General features: G+C 45.3%; 1 protein-coding gene across 1 annotated transcript in view; it reads left to right on the top strand.

Annotated features, from left to right (window-relative positions):
• Positions 1-9,526: 9,526 nt before the first annotated feature.
• Positions 9,527-22,031, top strand: part of SLC22A3 (solute carrier family 22 member 3) — a 28,140-nt gene continuing 15,635 nt past the window's right edge. The window contains exons 1-2 of the mRNA XM_061471420.1: positions 9,527-10,236; positions 20,319-20,422. Of these exons, the coding sequence (XP_061327404.1) occupies positions 9,823-10,236; positions 20,319-20,422 (518 nt within the window). The 5' untranslated portion in view covers positions 9,527-9,822. The remainder of the gene's footprint in view (positions 10,237-20,318; positions 20,423-22,031) is intronic.

The following is a 22,031-nucleotide window of genomic DNA, read 5'->3' as shown; positions in this document are numbered from 1 at the left end:
GAGCCAGCCAGCCACCCTGCACCAGAGCAAACCACCATCAGACAACGTCCCTCTCCCAAGCTCGTTCTCATTACCACTTTCATCCCCTTTTAAACAGAGTACCCTGTTTCATCTTAACCCCCTGCCCCCAGTTTTGCTGTTTTTACAGTGGTATCTATGGTATGATAGCATATAGTACAGCCTCTATTTTCTACCCAGCTCAGCAATTCCTTTAAGCAACTGCTTTCCTTTCACCATATGCTGATTGCTTCCCTTTTCTGCCATTTCTCATATTGTTACCTTATAATTTCTCATGGAATTATTTTGTTTGTGCAGACATAGGCCAGAGTTTGCCTTTTGCCACGCCTCAACAGAGCAAGCAAGCTGTGACAGCCTGCAGGTGAACGTTGGTTAGTCTAGCTCAGGTGCTGTTAGTATAACCATCTCTATGGGAAATGGGGGTTTAGACCGAAGGCCTGGTGAACACAACTGGTGTAGTACCACCACAGCACGCAACTGTCAGGAATAATTTTGTTGTTTGGCACTACTGTAGTTTTTTTGCACACACACAGAGTATTTTCTGACAAAAGCATCAGAAAGCAGAGCTGAAATTACACAAATTCAGCTTGCCTGTGTTTCCTAGCAGCAGTGAGGGGAATGGATTAGCACAGGAAATGTAGGATTTGGTTGTTTTACAGGGAAAAGGAAACACAGAATCATAGAATCACAGAATAGCTAGGGGTGGAAATGACCTTAAGATCATTGAGTTCCAACCCCCTGCCATGGGGGTTGGAACAGTCATCACAGACTGTTTGAGATTGGAAGGCACCTCTGGAGGTCATCTGGTCCAACCTCCCTTGCCCAACCAGGCCCACCTAGAACAGATTACCCAGGACAATGTCCAGATGGCTTTTGCATATCTACAAGGATGGAGACTCCACAACCACTTTGGGCAGCCTATGCCAGTGCTTGATCACCCTCACAGTAAAAGACTGTTTCTCGATATTCAGAGGGAACCTCCTGTATTTCAGCTTGTTCCCATCGCTTCTTACGACATCCTTCTTAAGGACATGCTTTAATCCCCTCCTGCCAAAAATTCTGCAGAATTTTACACAGAAGGCTGGACACAGTCTGAGTCAGTGAATCTCTAAAACATTTTGTCACAGTAAGCACCAACAGGGATCACAGCTAGGACTGTGGTTGCAAGGTCTGAGGCTGCCCGTTCACAAGACTGGTGTTTGCCTCTGGAATGGTGGGTTTATGGAAGAGGAAAGTAACAGGAGGAGGGATTTCTCATATGTACACAGTGTTTTTCAAGTTTATTGATTTGTCTGGGAGAAGACATGACTTTCCTGAAATGTCCAGCTTCAGAGGAAGGAAAATTAAGGTGGAGCAGAATAAAATAAGAACAAACCATGATATGATGGGGAAACCAAGGGAGAAACTTCCCTCAATACAGAAAAATCAGTGAACAATTAGCTGGAAAGACCAGAGACTTCCAGAAATAAACAAGGGGCTTCCTTGCTGAAAGCTGGCCTATTGCTTAGGTAATGCAACTCCTCTGAGCAAAAGCTGTTACCATGAAAATCATGTATGAGGTATTCCTGGTACTTCAGAATAAACTGCCATTTCAATCACAAGTGGTAAAGGAAGGGATTAGTTGTGCCAAGTCTCCCCTGTCTGGGACAAAGCTGTCAGCCACCCCCTTGAAAAATGATTGTGCAGCAGAAAGAGGTCAGTGAAGATGCCTTTAAGCCCCCACCAAGCTGGGGTGAGGGTTGGGAGAGTGACAGCCAGGACCTGCAAATCATGAGGTGTGTGACAGACAGCCTTCCTCCAGTGCACAAACACTCTGACATGTGCATCCCCTTGCACCCCTGCTCCACCAGCCTGTGCTGGATGGGCAGCAGGGCTGGGGTGGGCTTCGCTCCCCTTCATCCCTGTGGGAAGCAGAGAGGCCTGCAGCCCTGCTGGAAATGAGGAGAGGATGAGGTCCATGCTTGTGCCTGCTCACTATGCATGAGCATAATCATCTCCTTGGCTCCACTGACCCAGGCACAGCCTGTTGTTGTACAGAGCATTTGAGGGAGTAGTAATTTGAGGGGTGAGGATGACGCCAGCAGCTGTACTGATGCATATATAGAAATGATGTAGTAACATTGCTGTTTTCATTTATTAAACAAACCAAATGTAAATCCCTTTTGCTTTTCTTCAGGTATGTATTTGCTAAAAATACCATATGAGCTAATCTTCTCAATAACCTTTTCATGAAGCTCATATTTGGATTAGTCTCCTAAATCTAAGCTTCAGGGAGCTGGCAGTTAGTCCAGTAATTGCTTAATTACTGAAACCAGTTCATTCCCTGTCTCCTCATCTCAGTGTGGAGGATCAGTCCCACACTTTCAGTTGGGACTGTAAGTGCTGGCTGCCCTGGAGGACTGATGGTGGGCCTGCCCCGAGGGAAAGCCATTCCCCATGGCAGTGGATGGCACTGTCCCGGACTTTCCAAGCCTCCCCAACTTCCTATTCCACTGCAGCTGGGCAGCACGAAGTTGGGATCAGAACTGTGGTCCCATTCCTTGTCTGTGGCTCCAGCTCTTGGCTACTGCATGGCTACAGGGGCTGAGTCAAGGGTTGCACACCTTCTGCTGAGACCTGATGCCAAAGGGAGCAATCTTGTGGTAGGAAGAAAAGTCTTTTGCAGACAATGCCTTCCAGTTCCTGGTGCCCAGGGCTTTCCATCTACTGCTGTACTTTACATTGTGGTGATAGTGCCATGGTCTGCCTCTCTGAATTACCTGATGACTGCATCCCTCTTACATAGGGTCCTCTGTTAAAGTATGGGTTTGGTTTGTAGACCCTGATGACTGAAAACTTAGCCTAGAAATACAGCAATCATCTCAAGGACTCCCTCTGCCATCTACATTATTTTGTCTGGTCCAGCTTCCCGAGAAGCAGATGTTAGACTTTCCATCCAGTCACTGCAGGGAAGTTTCATGGGAAAATGGGTAAAAACAATACACTCTTTTCAGATAAACTCAGCTAGAGCTGGCTTTTGTTTCAGCTCATCTGGTTGCTCAGGATTTCAGGATCTCAGACTAATGTAAACAATTCCTTGACTTTCAGCTGTTTGTTGAATCATTCTTGCTTTGCTTCTCCTCGTCAGATATTTACATCTTTGTGTTTTTTAATTAAATACACTCAGGAACAGTTACTAGGGAGGGGAAAATATAACAAACCCTGTGTAATAAATATTCTGACATCTAAAAGCAAATAAGCATTAAAACAACTGGAAGTTCTGAGCAACTAAAGTACCCTGTGGTAGGACAGCATATCCCAAAATGCCCATTTTAAGTAATGTGCTAGGTGCTGGATTGTGAACAGAGAGTGTGTACGCTCAGCTAAGCGGCCTGATGAAAGTGGCCTGGTCCCTCTTCCTATTAATAAAGCATGCTAATCAAGTAAGAGGTGAGAACCCAGCTGTAAAGAATTCCTTTAGGTTGGTATTGTGCAGTTAGGGCAAGGGACACAATGTTATAGCAGAGATAAACTACAAAAACAGAGTCAACTATAAATAGATTGTTACCACTAAGGGCTTCCAAAAACAACTACAGGGAGATTAGAGAAAGGCGCTGAGGTATTACTAGTTCCCATCCATCCCTCCAGGGTGACTCAAACTTTTGCTGGTGCATTTGAAGTCCACTGGGTCCCTACTGCTGCTCTGAATTTATTCTGCTCCTGCAGCCTTTTTTATTTACTGCAGGGCTGCTCTTTTTCAGTGGCTGTTAAAAAATATAAGGTTATTTTTTTGGAAAGCCAGAAACAGGAATTTGCTGAGACTAAATCAATTTGCGCATAAATATGCAATGTACATTGAATCTCCCATACGGAGTTTGATCGGATAGCTATTCAGCTAATAAGATATTTTGAACCTGAATAGTATTCTATATCAAGTCATGCTGCTTCTACCCAAAGCTGTCCATAAGATGGACAGTGGTGGTCTAGAATTGCTCTATTACCATCATCTCATATGCATGAATGCTAATATTTTTGTTACACTGACCAGCTTAGTGTCTTCTAAGTTACTGAGAGTTCTCAGCAATAAAAATAAAGCAATAGAAAGGCCACAAAAAAAAGCTTGTTGGGAATATTTGATATAACGGCAAACTGAGAAATGGCATGGAAGTAGATAAAGAAGAGTAATATTAAAAACTATGCAAGGGTGTGAGTGCACGTGTTTGGTTTTGTGGGGTTTTCTGGTTTTTGTGGGGGTTTTTGTTTTATTTTTTAATGAAAGTCCCACTTCAGAAACAGCTGGGGAAGCAGGCAGCTTGTGAGTGGCAACCCCAGAAGTCTTCATTGCATCAAGCTCATCCTTGATATGTTTTAAAAGTTTCACTTTTATCCTCACTAAATGGGGCTGGAAACTTTCATGCAAAGCCCTTTTCTTAGCATTTAGGAATGTTTGCTTCCAAACTTGATGGAAACTGAGTCACGGAGGGAGGGATGTGTGATCGTGAGGAATCACAAACTAAACCCTGTTTTTCCAGTCAGGACTTGAGGCAGGTGTGGCTGAGAGAGAAAGCGAGATTGCGATTCACAACAGATTGTGTCTGTTAACAAGGAGAGGGGAGGCATTTTTGTTTTATCAGGCCTTTACCCCCATCTCTGGAAATACTCCTTGTTCATTCTATTGTGTGAAATAGCCTTCGGTGAACTCAGCTTGTCTTATCTCATGTCTGAAATGCTTGGTTATTCTGAGCCATTAGCAAAGGTCCTGACGAATGTGCTGTGGGATTCTGGCATGTTTATCTGAACAGGAAGGTAAAGCCCAATGCAGCCTCTTCCACTGGCCTCCAGAGTGACCGGGTGAAGAGGAAAAGGATGAGGGAAGCCACATACGGACTATGAGAATGTGTGTGCATGAACGTCTCTTCCTCTGGCTGCCCTTTCCTCAGCTGGCCTTGGGGAAGCTGATGAGCCCTTTGGGTTCCTTGGCCTATCTCAGATACTGAGCTGAAATCCTAATGAACGTGTGTTCCCAGATGTGCTTGGAGAGCCACAGGTTTCTTCTGCTTTCTCTAAGTAGGATTAAAGTCAGTGGGGAAGAGACATGGGCTATCTGCAGGCACCCAAAATGTGTGGCACCTGACCTTCTCCAGCAGGCAAAGAGGAGCAGTGTGCAAGTGCCATGGTTGTGAAGCAGCACTGGGTTTGGGTAAGAAAACAGACTCCACAGGATCTCATTGGCTTTGCAGCAGAGGATGCTTTGCCCCCAGTGAGTATGTGCAAGGAAAAGTGTGGGGCAGAGGGGAGGGAGCCCTTGCTGCTTGCTCTGGTGGGGATGAGCCTTGGGGCTACAAGAACCTAAACCCTATGTACTCCCCCACCTTCTGCACCAGGGCAGCAGGAAGGAAAGTTCAGGGTGTGAAAATGAGCACAAGGCTGCAGGTGAAGGATGGCTTTCTCGGTTGCTTTTTTTTGCCTATGAGCATTCAGAATGGCAGAGAAAGAGGTTGTCTCTGGTGTGGTCACTACTTGTTCTTCTGGTTTTGGTGTTTTCTCCCCTCTCCTGTGAGAGCCTCTTTGTGCCTGTTTTGCTTTTCCTTTCACTTTCCACTTTTTTTTTTTTTCCTCTTGCATTTTCTCTTCTCTCCCATGTTCCCATTTCCTTCTGCTGTTTCAGCTGCTGTCCAAGCAGATCTCCCTGGTTGTTGTACTCCACAGTTCCTAGAACTACATTTGTTTATATTTGTTCTTGGAATGGATATGGTAAAAATAGCCTGAAGGCCATGGAAATAGTGGGGGAGGGGTTTATAATGCATTGTGCATTGCTTTCATGGATTGCCAAAAGGTGGAAACCCTGTTGATTGGAATTGACTTTTCCCATGTCTCAAAGTTAGCCTGCAGCTCACGAAATTGACCTGGAGGCCTGGGAAAGGATGCACCTCATTGAATAGAGTTGCCACTTTTTAGGAAGAAAAAGGAAATCTGGGAGGAGAAGAAGGGGGATGTAAAAGAAGAAGACAAAAGTGGGTGGTGGGAGGAAAAAGAAAGATTAACGAAGTGAAATTAAAAAAACAACAGCCACAAAAACCAAAACACAGGAGCTGTCAGAGAAAAAGCTGCATGCAATTTAGTGTCCTGAGTTGGGATGTAACTGTACCATATGTGGAACACGGGAGCATAAACTTCTCTAATTGCGCCACAAAGAGGTCTCTCACTGATTTTAAAAAATCCACTAATTATTTAATCTCTAAATCTGAGCTCCTATATTCTTTCCAGCCTGGCTCTTAATGAGGTATGTTGTAACAGTGTGAGCCCTATGAGCATGTGGCATTTCTGGGGCTGGTGTGAGGCTTCTGCACAGCAGCATGGGAGAGCAATGTTTTTTGCACAGGACAGCCAAACCTGCAGGATGCAGCTGGAAGGTGCATGAAAGAAGTGAGTGGAGAAGAATGATGAAGGGCCCTGCCATCTTCTGCTGTGAACAAACTTTGCCATGAAGATCTGTGCCATCTATTTAGAGTTGCTACTGCCTGGATCCTTGTGGTAGCTTCTGCCATGGGGTCACCAGTTAGCAGAAGTACTGTAAGCCCCAAGTGAAGAGCTGTGGGGATCTCTGCCCCTTCTCCTGGCATGAAGAGCTGAAGAAAAAGCTAGTGTAGGCAGTCTTCTGCCCCTGGAATGGTGTGATGCTGGCTGGTTTGCACCCCTGCTCCTTAGGGCTATAGAGTCTATAGCAGATTTGTCTGGGGGACAAATATTTGCTGCAATATGAAACTTCATCAAGCAGCAAGATAACAGGCAGGGTGAATGACCACTGCTCAAGTTTGTTCACAGGCCCTCTTTTATTTAGCAAGAGGCATGTATCTATAGGGCATCATAAACTTAGGTCATAGTTTTCTGTGTAACTTTATCACAGAAAAGGTGCTGTTATGTAGGATGGTGCCCTCAGGTGTCTGCAAACAGGCTGATGTCATTGCCTCACTGCTTACAGTCCCAAACAAGGACTTTGAGGTTTTCAAGTGTTGTCTGAAGCACTGGCAAAGGTTATCCAGGGTGTTGCAGTAAGGTTGACTTTCCAGGATTCAGTCAGTGCAGCCATTGAGCCAAATGTCCCATGCTGTCACCCAGACATGTATAAATGCTAGTCTAGTGCCATGGGTGTATAGGGAATGTGTGTGCCTTCCCCTCTAGACTACATAGTTTTCATTCTGTGTCCGAAATAGCTGTGACATTTGGGCTTCTAAACAGAGCTCCAACTGAAGATGCTCATGATTGTAATTTAGTTGTACTTTTATATCTCTTTCTCCTCTGCTCACCTTTCATCACGGCTTCTGCCTTTGCTCTTTCGTTGGCTTGCTGCCTTCTCACTCTCCCCCCTCCCTCTTTCTGTTCTCTTCTACACATCTATTTTTACTGCTTCTGCCTTCTTCATCAGTCAACATCTTCTTTGGCTTTCTTCCCTTGCTTCTTTCCCAGTATCAAAGAGCATAATTTTTTTTACTGTATGTATAGGATAAAATGTTTAAAATGATGGTTTGTCCCTGAGATCTGTCCTCAAAGATTTAAAGGCATTCTCTCGAGAGGGTACAGTTAGAGGCATTGTATACAAACTCCTCATCTTCCTGTCCTTAGATGTATTCAGCTCTCACAGAGCACAGAGCTGAAGTTCCAGGAAAATCTCGGGAAAGCTGGTCATTTCTTGCCATAGAATAAATGCACCAATGCCAACTCACATGCATCTGTCACTAGGTTGTTTTGAATTTCTTTGACAAACCAGAGTCTTGAAGCACACTGATATGGTGGCAAATATTCATAAACTATTTTGAATAGAGAAATGGAAACATGGGTGAATACTGAGGAACCAAGGTCACTTTGACATCACCCATGCCAGACAGTTGAACTGAATTTACTGAATGAATCTTCACTTGTATGATCAGCAGTGTAACTGTGGTGAATGTCAGGAGACTCTCAGACATGCACTGCTGTGACATTAATGCTGATGTCTCTCTCAGCTGCTAGCTTTTCTGGCTTCTGGTCTGGCAGATTGTGATGCACACACTGTAAATGACAAGAGCATAATGGATGAGGTGTGTGAAATCTTGACACCCAGCTACTAGACGATGCTTTCTTTTGGGAAAGAAAGTAGCTCCTGAAGCAATGTTGCAGTAATGGATTAAATTCTCACTCAACTCTATCTGGTCTAGCTCCACAGATTAGCCAAGAGGTGACCATGATAATTAAACCAGTGGGTTTCTGAAATGGGTAAAATGCTGAGCACAGCTACGTTGGTACATGGCTTACAAAGCACTAACCCTCATGATTTAGAATTGGCTTAATACCCAATAGGATAAAAGCTACGTTTTTAGTTGTCTCAGTTAGTCCTGTTGGGATAAAACAGCTTCTCTTTGTTTGAAATCAGCCATCAGATCATGCCCCATTTCCTCAGGCGCAGACCTGGACCCAAAGGTGTTGCGGTCATGACCTCTAAGCTTGATTACTGCAAAAGAGGTCAAACAAAATTCCCTCAAAAGCATTGTCTGTTGCAAGCACAGCAGTGGATCTACTTAGAAACCTCCATCTTCGCCAGGCTCACACCAGAGCACAGGTCTTCATATCGGTTACAAAGTCCATGTCAGAGTGTCTGTAAAGTAATCAGAGCCTTCCTTGGTCTTGATCTAACTGTTTTAAAAATGGTTATTCGTTTCAAAACCATGGACACCCATGGTCAAAACCGTAAATAACCAGGGTCAAGGGATTGCAGGAGACATCTTTGATAGGTACTGTTGCTGTGCTCCTTCTCGCAGAGGAGAGTGGCCATGGACCTCTGGATCCTGAACACAGTGCAGAACCTGCCTGATTTTGATTCAGGGAATCCTGGACAAGGTGTGCTCACATGCACACAAAATGCAGCTCAGTTTTGGCTTCCCCTTCCCTTCTCCCCCCACTCAAACAAACAGGTGAACACAAAAGTGAAATAACAAGTGAAACCTGGTTTCCGTTCATTTTTGAGGAATAAACCCTGGTCATTTTTCTTTTAAATATTTGGAAGACTGTGACAAAACTAACAAGGTCATATAAAAGCCTTCTTGAACAGGTAGATCCAATTTTAAAAAAAACCTGGATTTTGGCACAGTTTGTGAACTTCATTTACACCACAGAAAGGAAAGACTTGCTCGCAAATCAAACCTGTAAATTAAGATGGTGAAGTGGCCCTTTGAAGAAGTAACTAAACATTGCCATAGTATCCATTTCTATTTGCTGAATGAAAGACTTTATAGCTGTCTTTGAAACAACTTTCTTCCTGCCCTTGCCATCCAGCAGAGAAGCTGCATCACTTGCTGCAACAGCTCCAGTGTTGTTTCCCATTTAACTGTCTTTGCACCTATTAATTTATCTCAGCCATGGCAGGAACTGGCGTTTTGGCTCACCCACCTCGAAGGAGTTAACTGGGTTTATTACATAATCTGTTAACATTCAGGATGAATAGGAAATGCATGCCCCTCCTCTCCTACAGTATGTTTGCACGCTTTAAATCACACTCCTCCCCGTCTGTGTGTAAGCCCCACGCCACTTGGCATTCCCTGAGTCTCTGTGTGTGTGCTTGGGTGCGCACTTGCATGCCTACCAGCAGCTTTGCCCTGTCCTGGCTTCACTCATGCTACTGGCAGCATTGCATGCCCGTGTGTCTGTGTGTGTGTGCACACACGTGAGAAGAGAGGAGCGAGGGGAGGCAAGGCAGACACACTTATAGGAAGTGCCAGCAGCCGATGCCTGGTGTGAAAGCAAACTCTGTCATCTCTTGGAGTGCTGCAAGTGGACAAACTGCCTGACATAATGCCAAGTTTTGATGAGGTTTTGAAGGAAGCTGGTGAATTTGGAAGATTTCAGAAGAGGGTCTTTTTCCTCCTTTGCCAGACTGGCATAACTTTTTCTTTCCTGTTCACCAGTGTGGTTTTCCTTGGGCAAGCACCAGGCAGCTACTGGTGCAGGATCCCTGGGGCAGCTGAACAAAGTGAGCTATGTGGCTGGACACTGGAAGAGGAACGAAACTTCACAGTACTGCCCCTGCATCTTGGGAACAGGTCCTCCGGCGGGGAGTGTGAGAGGCTGGATGTCGTGTGGGACACCTCCGTCAGCTGTGCCAGCCCACTCGCCCACTACAGCAATGGCAGCACGGGCTACCTGCCGCTCACCACGTGCCATGATAACTGGGTGTACAAACAGCCCCACTCATCCATCGTTAGCGAGGTAAGGAATATCCCTGTCCTCTAATCTGTGCTTCCATCCTGGTGCGGGATTGCGGCAGTAAAATGATATTGCCCCTGCAAGGTTCATTGCTTTTGTGGCTGGTTTTCCTTTCTGGGTTTGTTTTGTTCTCAGTCACAAGCAAAGGATGATGAGAATGATCAAGTGTCAGCATCAAGCTTTTAGGGAAAGGTGTGCTAATCTGAAGGGTGGCTCTCCAAAGCTAAGTATCCTACACAAAGCCAAACACCACACGCAGAGATTGCTCTGTCACTAGAGGAATGTCAGATTAAAATAAAGAGTTAAATGCTTGTAGCTGAGGCTTTTGGTGCTTGGTTTTGGGCCAGCAACTTTGTCGACATAAACTCCAAGTGTAGCTGACTTACACCACTTGATGATCTAGGTACTGTATATTATACATTCTCTGTTTCCTGTACTGAACATTTAAGTCTGCCGGTAGTAAAAAACCCTGGTGTCAGAATGCCTTTCTGAGATCAGGCAGGAGTCAGCAGAAATGATTGTGCTTACTAAAGAAGAAACAACAAACACACATTTTTGCCCAAAGCTATTATTCAGCTTTTCCTGAAATGTCAGTGTCGGAGAACCACAGACTATTACCAGTAGTGATAAGCGCTGGTGAGTGTAGCATGAACAATCATAAACCTGCGAAAGGCCATTTAGGATGCTTTCCTAGGAGATCCTCTGTGTAATCTGTAATCATGCTGTGGATGTGCTGTGGTCTGGCTTCAGCACACAGTCTTCACACTTGGAAGTGCATATTTTAAGGTCATCCCAACAGTAACTGTCACCAATGCAGTGATGAAAAATACGAAGTGTGCTTAGAGGGGTTGGCTAGGAAATCATCATGGTGCTCCACAAAGCTTGCAACTTGGCCATGGGCTTTGGCTCCTGCCTGTCTTATGAGCCTCCTACTGTGTTTTTTGACTGTGTGCTTGGACTGGAGCTGTGCCCTCCGAAACACTGAGCAGGGCACAGCTGGCAAAGCCCTGAGTAAACACTGAACTGAAAAGCGGTGCCTGTCTGAACCTTCCAATTCACCACTATTCCCCCATCCAGCTGGGACCGCTTGTTTCTTCTCACAGGCTTCAGGCAGGACAGAGCATCGGCTTTGTGCCCTGAGCCCCACACCTGACCTGAGCAGCTTTAGCCAGGATCTCTCCTAAGGAGAAGATAAATCAGAGCACCTGGCTGGCCCTAGAGCAAAGGTGAGAAGTAGTTTTGTGTGTGATAGCTGGAATCAAAGCTGCTCAGAAGGCTGTAATTAACAAACAGGGAGCTGGTGTCAGACTTTGGTCCCTGTAAATTATGTATCTCTGCCCACGCTGGCACTGGCAGCCAAGGCTGGGTGGGCAGGAGAACAAATGCTGCCTGAGAACTGCATCCTGGCTCCAGAGCAAGCTGTGTGAAGTAGCTGTGGTGGGAAGATGATACTGCTACCTCCAAGGTACCTCTGTTGTGGGACTGCAAAGAGTTAGATCATGGCGCTTTTTACCTAGGCAGTCTCCACCAGCTGTTCCACTCAGAACTCAACAATAAAACTAGACAGATTCCTTTTGTTGCTCTTTTTCCCCCTTCAACCTTGCTGAAGGTGAAAGCATGTAGGTTGTGTCCGTAAGATAGTGCTCAGGGTCTGATTATGGCAGCAGTTTGTGTATCTAGCAAAACCACTGGGATTTTCCAGCAGAGCTGAGCCACTGGGTACAGCTAAGAGAAACCAAATTGCAGCGGTAAATGGGAGTGAATGGTTCAATGTTCTCTGTCAAACATCTCATCCATCTGCACCTTCTTCCTCTCTTCTCCTGGGGAGAACCTCCAGAACCAGGGATGGAGGAGGAATGAAGGAATGACTGGAGAAGCGCCTTCCACCTGTGCTCCCAAAGGTGCACATTGGGAAAAGCAGGGAGTAACAGTCTGCAAGTAGCAACAGGCTGGGACTCTCTCTCCTCTGCCAAGGCAGCACGTTCCATCACCAGTGTCAGTGGCTCCTAGCAGGAATTTTGCTGGCACCTTGGATGGAGGGTGCTGGCCTGTGACCCGTGCCACATACATCCTGTTCCCAGTTTTGCAACATCTGTTGGATAAATCACATTCCACGGGGCTTGGTTTCTTCATCTAAAAAGGAAGCTTGTGGCATGCACATCTTGCCTTGATTGCTTTGAGATCAGCTATTAAAAGGAGCTTGATATCTTACTAATGTGTTCTATATCCAGCAAAGATAATTTAAATCCCAGATTTAATTTAGTCTCCTATCACTCAGCTGAGGGTTCAACAAATCATGACTCAATTTAAGCAGATTTGTGCTCCATCTAATCAGCTCATGAAAGATGTCTTTTCTCATGTGTTTACTCATAAATGCTTCATGTTTCTGTTTCTTTGAACTACCTAAGATTTCTGTCTGGCTGAATCAACAGTGGAAGTGATCAGGGAGATTAAGTTAAAAGGATGAGTTACATGGTGATCTGAAGGACATATATTCAGGGAGAATGATGGAGATGGGGGGGAAAAAAGAAGAGTCAGGGTACTGAAGGTGTTCTTCCAGACCTATGGCAAACACAAACCTGGTGTGGATTTGTAGTGTCGCAGGGTAGGCAGAGGGCAAATGCAGGCATGTAATGCCTTCCCTGGGAAAAGATGTTGAATCACAGAGCAGGTCTGGCAGCCAGACCACAGGCTATTGTAATTGGTGCTGAGCATCCAAAAGAAGCTAAATCGTATGGCTGGAGGGACTGATTTTTGAGGAGTTGTGAAATGAATGGTGTTGCTGTACTTGTTTCATTGCTCTCATTTGTACATGACTGGAGCATGTTGCTCACTGACCACTCTCATCCTAAATAACTTCTGCAAAGGTGCTCACAGTAGCATCAGTAGGAGGAAGCAGAGGAAAAGGGAGAATGTGAACTGATAAAAAGCAGCCACTGCTTTGCTGGAAGTACCTGGGGTGCCTGCTGCATCACCTGCTTGCTGCTATAGGACTCCTGAATTTCAGTGCTGGGGTACAGTGGGGTGCTGGGAGAATGTACCAGGGATTTCCTCCTTCAGCATTTGAGAAAAGCGAAATCTATTAAGAAGTCATCCCAGGAGCAACACATGGCAAAGGCAGTTAGCTTGATCTAGTGACAGGTCAAAGTACTGCTAAAGATTCCCTTTTAAAATCTTCTTTTGATGCCTAACAGGCTCTGAGAGGAGGCTCCTAATTCTGCAGTGACATGTCTAAGGGTCTCTGTGCTCCATTGCTTTAGGTCAGGCTTTTCCATCAGGGCAATCCAGATCAGAGGAAGAGTTGTCCACTCGTGCTGCACACACAGCCCAGCACCCTGGTGCCTGAATTAAGAGTTGGGCAAACTGGAGCTGGGATGATGTCAAGCTTGGAGACAGCAGCAAAGTCCTGCACTATGCATAAACCTTGGCAGCATCCCCTCCGACGCAATGGTGTCGCAGGTGGTGGATCTGCCCGGAGGACTTTGGCCCATGCAATCTGTCCCCGTCTAATCGAGCGTGCCTTGCACAGCTCCCTGTGAAACTGGAAGAGGAGGCTGCGTGCGTCAGTGGGGGGAACAGGAATGCAGTAGCTTCTCATGTTTTGCTTGGAGAGGGAGTCTGAACGGGTAATCACCAAGCTAAATCCATCCTTGGCTCATGCCCGCTGATGCCGTCTGAAATGATGCTAGTCATAGCAGGTGGCCAGGGCTTCTGCGGAGGAAAGGCTGGTGACAGTAGCACCTCTTACAGGGAGAGAAGGGCAGGAAAGGACCATGTTTCTGTGCAGCAGAAGGGTACTGGGGGGCTGCAGTGGACCAGGGAAGTTACAGCCTCATGTTCTAGTCATGGGGTCTGGAAGGGAGCTCAGGTGTCTCCCTGCACTCCATGACACTTGAGGTAGGAAGCATGTTGCCAGCCATCTCCTGCCGAATGAGCTGGGAGAGGGACGCATGTACCCAGGACATCGGGAGGTCAATAAAACTAATATTCCCAGCAAACTGTGTAGAAGACAAGTCACTGGCCTTTAACTGGGTTTTGCACTATGTGCTGTCACCCCAGAGGAGAAAGTCTAGCATTCTGTGAAAGGGTGGCTGGTGATATTTTGCAAAGCAATAATCGTTTTATTCAGACATTTTTGATGGTGATGACTCCTAGAGGCATGTACGTGAAGTACAGTCGCACCTGCAGGCTCAATGGCCTGTGGTGGTGGATGAAAGGAAGAGGGAAGTCTACATGGTCAGCAGCAGCTACAGCACAGCTGGCATATTTTAGGCTTATTAGAAGCCTTCGTTGGCAGGAGTTCAGCAAGAGGGAGTGATTCCAGTATGCCCTGTCTGCAGCAAGTCTCCACGCCATAGATGATGTCATTTCAAGACCTGCCAACGATTTATTGCCAAAGTGTGAGGTCTGACATGGACAAATGATCATCTGAACATATCCTATTGCACCTGCTGGGAATAAATCTTCCTACTCCTCTGCTTGCCAGCTGTCTCAGAAAATGACAGTCAGCCAGCATTTGCAGAGAAGCCTGTAAGCAAAGCAATGTTTGTCATGTAGCTTTTACCGTCCCTCAGAGCAGGAGATTACATGTCTATCAAGCTCAGGGTGGATAAAGGTCCTTTTGCTGTCCTCCTCCAAGGCAATAAACAGTGTAATTCATCCCCAATGTGTTGAGCTAGTGTGATTATTGCCATTGGCATAGCAAGACCCAGTCTTATTTCAGCCGTCAGGGTGGGATTAATATTAAGTAGTGTAAGGAAAGGGGAAAAGGAGGAGCAAAGGGAGCAGCAATTGCTGAATTTCTTAAGACCCTCTAACTTTGCTTTCCCTATGAGAAACACTGGAGCAGTTCCTTGCATGGGTTACGCCAGTGGGGCAACACCTCTGTCACTGCAATCAAGCCAGGTAGTACTGGCTGTGGGCTCAGGCCTTGGTTTTATTTATTGCTTTTAGGACAGCTCCTAATGGGGGCTTCTCCCCTTTGTCACTGGGAGCGAAAGGGTAAACCAGCCTCTGCTTGGCCACTTGTATGAATGCCACTTAAAACCTGTGTGTGGGCTCTCAATGTGCTGTTGTAATTGGGCTGAGGAATCACTGCAGATGTCTTCATTGACCAAAGAGTTTCATTCATCAGTTTGAAATTAATTGTAAGAGGCAGTAAAGTGATATCGAACTCCTACTCAAAGCTGCGACTTTTTGAAGAGCTTTTAATAATGTTGTCATTTAAAGCAATGCATTTCTACAGGAATAGGTGTGCTGAAGTGTTTTCGGGATTTCTCAGTGCATAAAGGCCTCTCAAGGTCCAGGAATTGCAAGTTTGTGGTTAGTCTGCATGTCAAACCAAAATGGAAAATATTTGCCTTCTGCCAAAGGTGTGAAGAAAAGAGAAGTTTCCACAGTCCTTGTGTTTTCCAGTCATCAGTCATGTACAAGCATTTCTTCTGTTCCCATCTCAGCCAGTTCCCACTCCTTTCTATAGTGATTACTACACTAATGAACTACGGCGAGCTAGTGCAAAACCTCTTTGTTCCCTCAGAGAGATCTCACTCATGCAGACAAGTGTGGCAGTGGGTGCAGAGATGGGTTACAGGGTTGTGCTGGGTGCATGAACTTGGGCCGTGAAGGGCTTAGCTGGGAGCATGGCAATGATGAGGAAGAGGATGTTCCCTTAGCTGGAGCTGGCCAGCTGAGCTAGTTCATCCACGTGGTGATTGCAATGAGGAGCTGGCTAGCTAGGTTTTAACAGCGTGTAGGTGTAGCCAGTGCCGTCTAGGTCAACAGATAGGCTTAAGAACAAAACCCCCTAAGGCTTTTCTTTTTTTTTCCATATCCTTCTCCCCACACTGCAGTAAATGTTTTAGCAATTAATTTTTGAGTTTTTGGAGGAAAGGGGACTGAATGCAGGATGTGACATTCTCTTTCTGCTGTGTTGACCTGGGGGAGATTATTCAAGTGAAAACAGAAATGTTTTCTTCACTGCATACGTACGTGCTGCAAGGACACTATCTGTGGACAGATACCTACAAGTGCAGGACAGGACATTAAGCTCTCCTCACTCCAATGTCTCACAGATGTTTCTCTAGAATATGACCCAAATTCTGCAGCAGCAGGGTGTGCTTTTGCAGCCAGAGAGGTGACACTTCTGAAGGGAAGCTTCAGCTGGGTCCCAGCTTGCTGAGATGTGTGATGCTCAGCCATGAGCCACTGGTTTCTTCCACAGCTTATTTTCAGTTGATGTGAGCTACAGGTCTTCTCTGGAGGTGCCCAAGTGTAATGTTCAGGAAGAAACCAAAGAAAACCTAAGTCAGACAGTTAAAGTCTAGACAGATAGTGAGCCCTAGAGTTTTTGATTCTGAGTGCTAACAAATTTGGAAACCAAGTAGGATCCAGGGAGGGTAGTCTGTGACATTTAGAGACCATATGGTGGGATTTTTTTGGTATGTTATGAGAAGAACTTATACTTTCAGGGAATGGGCTCTCCTGTTACTCACAGTGGGAGATGGTTACTACAGGGATACTGATCCCTCATGCCACCAGATACTTGCATGGAGGGGTTCCTGGTCAGTGAGCATGGGCAGCATCTGCCTGGGCATAGGAAAAGCCTCTATGGTAGGAATGCGAACATCAGCCCATGCATAGACAAACATGCGCCCATTCAGAAACAGACAGGAAGCACCATTCCATTTCCTTCTGTGGGGACTGCTAGCAAGGCACATAGGAGATGTTTTAGGGGAGTTCTACTGGCTAAGTGGAGACAGGCTGAGATCCTGGGTAAACAGATGGAGATGCATTTCCTCCACGTGATGCATATAGGGATAACTATCAGGCACAACCAAACCAGGTCACAGCTGAAGTGGTGCTGCGGGTCTGACAGGGAGCTTAGATCAGAAACATATCTCTGCAGGGTGCGCAATTTTCTTTTAAAGGTTACATTCCCCTGTAAAGGTTATGTTTGCAAACGAAAAGCAAGACATTAGCAGAGTGATGACTTAAATGGTAGGTGCTATGTCAAGCAAACAGAAAAGGTCTGAGAAAGCTTATCTGTACCAGAAGCAGTTTAAATACTTAGAAAATAACAAAGCGCAGGATTTAGGAGAGTACAGCGAGTGTTCTGTCATTAATCTCTTCACAAAGAGCTTAAGAGTTTCTTAGAAGTTTTCTGTATTTTCCTATTTCCTGGAATGTTTAAAATATTTGACTATGTTTCAACTGCCGCCTGAATCATCTGAAATGTCTGTTCAGATGAAAGAGTCCTCTCTGGTAAAGATATTTCCCCCTCCCTCTTTTTGGCACACGTTCATTTTCTTGCCCTCTTTTGTGACAGTTTATCCATTGCGTGATTACAGTAAAGAGGGATCAAACTATTTAAAAAATAAAATACCCTTTGAAGAAGTATCAAACGTATAAACCTTGAGGGCCAGCGCCTGCAGCAGGCACTGTGGCTGGTCCCTCAGGGCATGACTCCACCACCGCCCTGGGAGGTAAGATCCTCAGCTACCTGTGTGGCTTTCCTGCTGCTCCTCAAAGGGTAGGTGCCTTCCCCGAGAGAGTGTCTCTGCAGTGAGCTGAGGGTGCCAGGCTATCACAGGGTGGGAAGCACACCCCTCCTCCTGTGGGGCAGCTGCAATGTTGTTCCCTTTGTAATCACTTGGGATATCACAGAGATAGTGTCCTGGGTCTTGGGAAACCTGGTGTGTTGGCTCAGGGAGAGCTGTAAAATACCCATGCAGTTTACAGCCATTAGAAATGTGGGGCTTGGTCTCTGAAATCAACAACCGAAATTATGGGCAAGTGGATTTTAAGTCATCTACAGTGTTTTTATTTATAGATTTGATGTCTGTGCAAGCATCATCTCATTTTGACATTGCTTCAACACTTTTGTTATTACATTCACTTCTTAATTTTGTTCTCACACTAATATATAGCTGTTTCTGGTGAGGCAATAATGCTCTTATTCACTTCACCATTCTCTCCTTGGTTGTTTTGGCTTATGAGGGGGTGTCCTCTCCCATGACCATCTTCTTCAGGAGCAATTGCAAGTGTTGGAGGATATTTTTCTCTCTGACCCAGGCAATTCTATGAAGGGCTCTTAAACCGGGTCCTGTATGAAGCCTTACCTGCTGATCCATCAATCAGCCTGATACTTCTCTCCAAGTTTTTGATCTTTCAAGGAGCCAAACCAATTGTGAGGTGCTGAGCGACCTTAACCTTCACCAGGAGAAAACTCCCTCTGCAGACCACAGGCTGGACCTCTCTGTTATTCCTGGGGACTGCTAGGAGGGGGTTGTGATGGCTCCTCCCTGCCCCTCTGGGGAAAGGTGCTCCCAGGTCACTCCACAAGCATCTACTGGAAGCAGAAAATAATGGTGTAAAGGTTTGAGTTAAGCAGTGTTCAAAGCTGGAGCCCAGCTGCAGGTTGAAGCTGACCTGTGTCACGGTCTATTGCTGTAAATGACTGGGGAAAAAAAGGACACCACAGCCAGCTCTGAAGCTGCCAGTAGGAAAATGCATGAAATAACATAGCATTTTGTAAAACAGCCCATGGCATCAGGCTCTGAGCTCTCACTACAGCTGTCATGCACACAGCAGAGCCTGGGGTCTCTGCTGCTGCCACTGGTCTGATCAAAAACCCACAGGGAAGAGTGCAGCTATGTAGTGAGACACGCAAGGAGAGTGAAAGACCTGTGCTGTGTTTGGAGTTCAGAATATTACGAGAAATGGTTTCTTATTTAGGTACATAAATAAACGGTTAAGAGTATTACTTTAAATTTATGGGTCCAGATTCAGGTTCAGTGCGATCCCAGTCTGGGTGCCTTCTGTAGACACCTCTGAAATCCTAGGCTCAGGGAATACTCTCTGGGCATTACAGCATGTAAATGGGCTAAGACGGGGCTCAGGCTCATGGCATTATATTTCAGAGTCTGGAGAATGGTGAGTGGCAGAAGAGGCTGCTAATCTTCTCTCTAACCCACCCTGTGGCCACCTGTCCAAGCACAGTGTTTGAGCACTGGTATTGTGGTACATGTGCTGGTGAGTACAAATGTGACACACTGTGTGTGTGCTTCAGCAACCAGTGCCTTGTTAGTGATTAAAAGATTGCTTACAGGTCATGCCTGAAAGCAAAAGGGTATCTCTAGGGAAATGGTGGCAGCTGCTGTTGTCTGCGGCTTCCCTTGGTCCTGAAGTCACATTGTTCCTAAGGTTACCCCAGGCATGGATCGAAACCTCCTGACTCTCAGCAGGTCTGCAGAACTTGGCAGGCAGAGGTTGGTATTTCTTTACTCTCAAAGAACCTCTAAAGTAATTTACATTGGCATGCTGTCTGGATAACTACTTTAGTTTCATTCTGGTTTAATTCCTAGTGTCTTTGTCTTCTTTCCTCTCATCCCCTTCTCCCTCCCCTTCATCTCTGCCTGTCACCATCCCCATCCGTGTTAATGAAAACTTCAGCTATCCACCAATGTAACAACTTGTTAGGAAGTTATGACTACTGCAGTATAAGGAATAGAAAACTCTGGGAAAGCTACACCAGGAAAATAAATATTCTATGTGTCTGAAATGAATCTGAGGTCTGTTTTTAGTTTCCTTTCCTCAGAGACCACCTCAGAAGACACTAAGAAAAATAATTAAATATCTCTAAACTGGTATTTTCATTGGCTATAGCTGTGCGCCCTTATTCTGCACTAAACAAAGTCATGGCATTGCCATGGCAACAAATTTAACAACGTTGTGTTTGGTTTGCAAAAGACGAGTTTGCTTTCCATATCTGGACAACTGATGCATGAAACTCACCATCTTTTTGGCAAGGAGCTCTCCCTTTACCTTCACAACAGCTCAAAGACTGCTTGCTATGGGTGCACTTCCATGGCCCACTGGTCCTTGCTGTTAAACATGCATAGTTGAACTTCCCTTTCTCCTTCCCTTCCCCTTTCTCTTTCCCTTCCCCTTCCCCTTTCTCCTTCCCCTTTCCCCTTCCTTCCCTTTCTTCCTCCCACCATGGCCCTATGCAGTTTCTATAATGCTTTGCCCTGAGGATGATGAATGAAACATCTTGGGTGTTTATGGATTCTCCCTTGTTCCCACAGTATAACCTCGTGTGTGGCAACGCCTGGATGCTGGATCTCTCACAGGCTGTCCTCAATCTGGGGTTTCTGGCTGGCGCGTTCACCCTGGGCTATGCTGCAGACAGGTACTGTGTAAGCACTGCTGTCCTTTGATTTGTTCGGAGGTGAATTTACTTGTAATGTCACCTGCAATAAGCATGCGTTAACATTTTGGGGGTTTAATTCACTTTGGATAAACTTTCCCAGCCTGGGTTAACAACATCAACCAATGTAATCTTCGCTTCCTTTTGGGCTGGAAACTTCATGCCATCATACTTACTGATCCTGTTTAGACTTTATAATGTCATGAAAAGAGCTTTTCTTGCCATTTCTCATGTTTTCTGAGCACATCTGGACCCAGGAAGGGCAGAAGGACACAGAAATTAAAAGGAAGCATTCATTAGAGTTTTCTGGACTCAACATTCTTTTACTGGAGAATGTTTAATAGGCGCTATTGATGAAGAAAGCAACTACTTGAGGAAAGAAGGAAGGCACAAAGTACGGTAACTCTATCCATTCACAGGCTGGACTCATACGCTTACCACCAAGGACATAGCTCCCTCCAGCTGGTCCTCAACTCTGTTAGAGGTGGATGAATGCCAAGGAAAAGATGTAGGTGATACTCAGGTTTGAGTAGCCACCCTGCCCAGGAGTGGGAAGCTCCCATAAGCTCTACGTTGCTCTTAGGGTAAAGAAGGAAGCTGGCTTTGTGCTTTTGCTGATAAGTAACTGTAGTCAACCTATGCATTGGCTGAGAGCACTACTGATGATTTCAATAGCAGAACATTTTTGTTCTACCTGTTTTATTTGCTACCTGCAATAATCATAATAATAACTAAAGTGCAATTTCTCTGTAGGCATGAATATTTACAGAATTATCTGGAATTTCATCTCAGATAGCAAAGTTTGAGCTAGCAAGGAAAACCTCTTCTTTCCAAGGGATATAGTAATAGGGGAAAAAGTAAGGTGGAAAAGGTGCTACGACACTGGCTAGCTTAACATATCTCTTCTCGGTGTCTGGCTGGGCAGTTGTGATACCAGCACCTTAAGACTGTGTAAGAGTAGACATATCACAGCTAATTATTAAAATAGGAGTACTTGTGTATTAAGCGTATGACTACCGTACAACTATGGATGTTATGCATTGATAGCACTGGAGAATGTGCTGCAGCCAGACCATTTGATTCTTGTCTCCTTGGCAGCACTGAAAAGGATGGACTTGGCTGAAAATGCCCTAATTTTTTGTCCTGTATAAATTCGTTTCTTAAAACTTTTTGAACAAAATGATCAAACACATATTCTCTCAAATAATTTCTGGTAAGGTGAATAGTTATATAATTTTTAATTTCTTCTTCTTAACGTAGCAGCAGGAACAATGGTGAAGGGATCAAAATGGAAATTTCAGTTGTGTTCCAGGGGCACAGTTTCCATGAGACTACAGGCAGGTTTTGTTGGGTTTTGTTTGTTTGTTTGTTTGTTTGTTTTTAATTACAGCGTTCCTTGGGCATGTCTATTAATAATGATGGGTTTTGCTGGAAAATGGGACTCATGAATACATTACGCTGACTTTGAAAACAAGCAATCTAAGCCTAAACAAAACACTGGAAAGCCACATAGAGCACTTAAAGAAAAAATTACTTACTTTCACAGAGCTGGCTGAAACTACTCTTAGGAGACTAATTTGTGAAAACAGAA

The sequence above is a fragment of the Pezoporus flaviventris genome, unplaced genomic scaffold, assembly GCF_033815535.1.
Source record: "Pezoporus flaviventris isolate CSIRO_AGI_PZ_B2104156 unplaced genomic scaffold, CSIRO_AGI_Pfla_v1 ptg000066l, whole genome shotgun sequence".
In the NCBI taxonomy this organism is placed as follows: Eukaryota; Metazoa; Chordata; class Aves; order Psittaciformes; family Psittacidae; genus Pezoporus; species Pezoporus flaviventris.
This window is presented reverse-complemented; position numbering and strand designations above follow the sequence as displayed.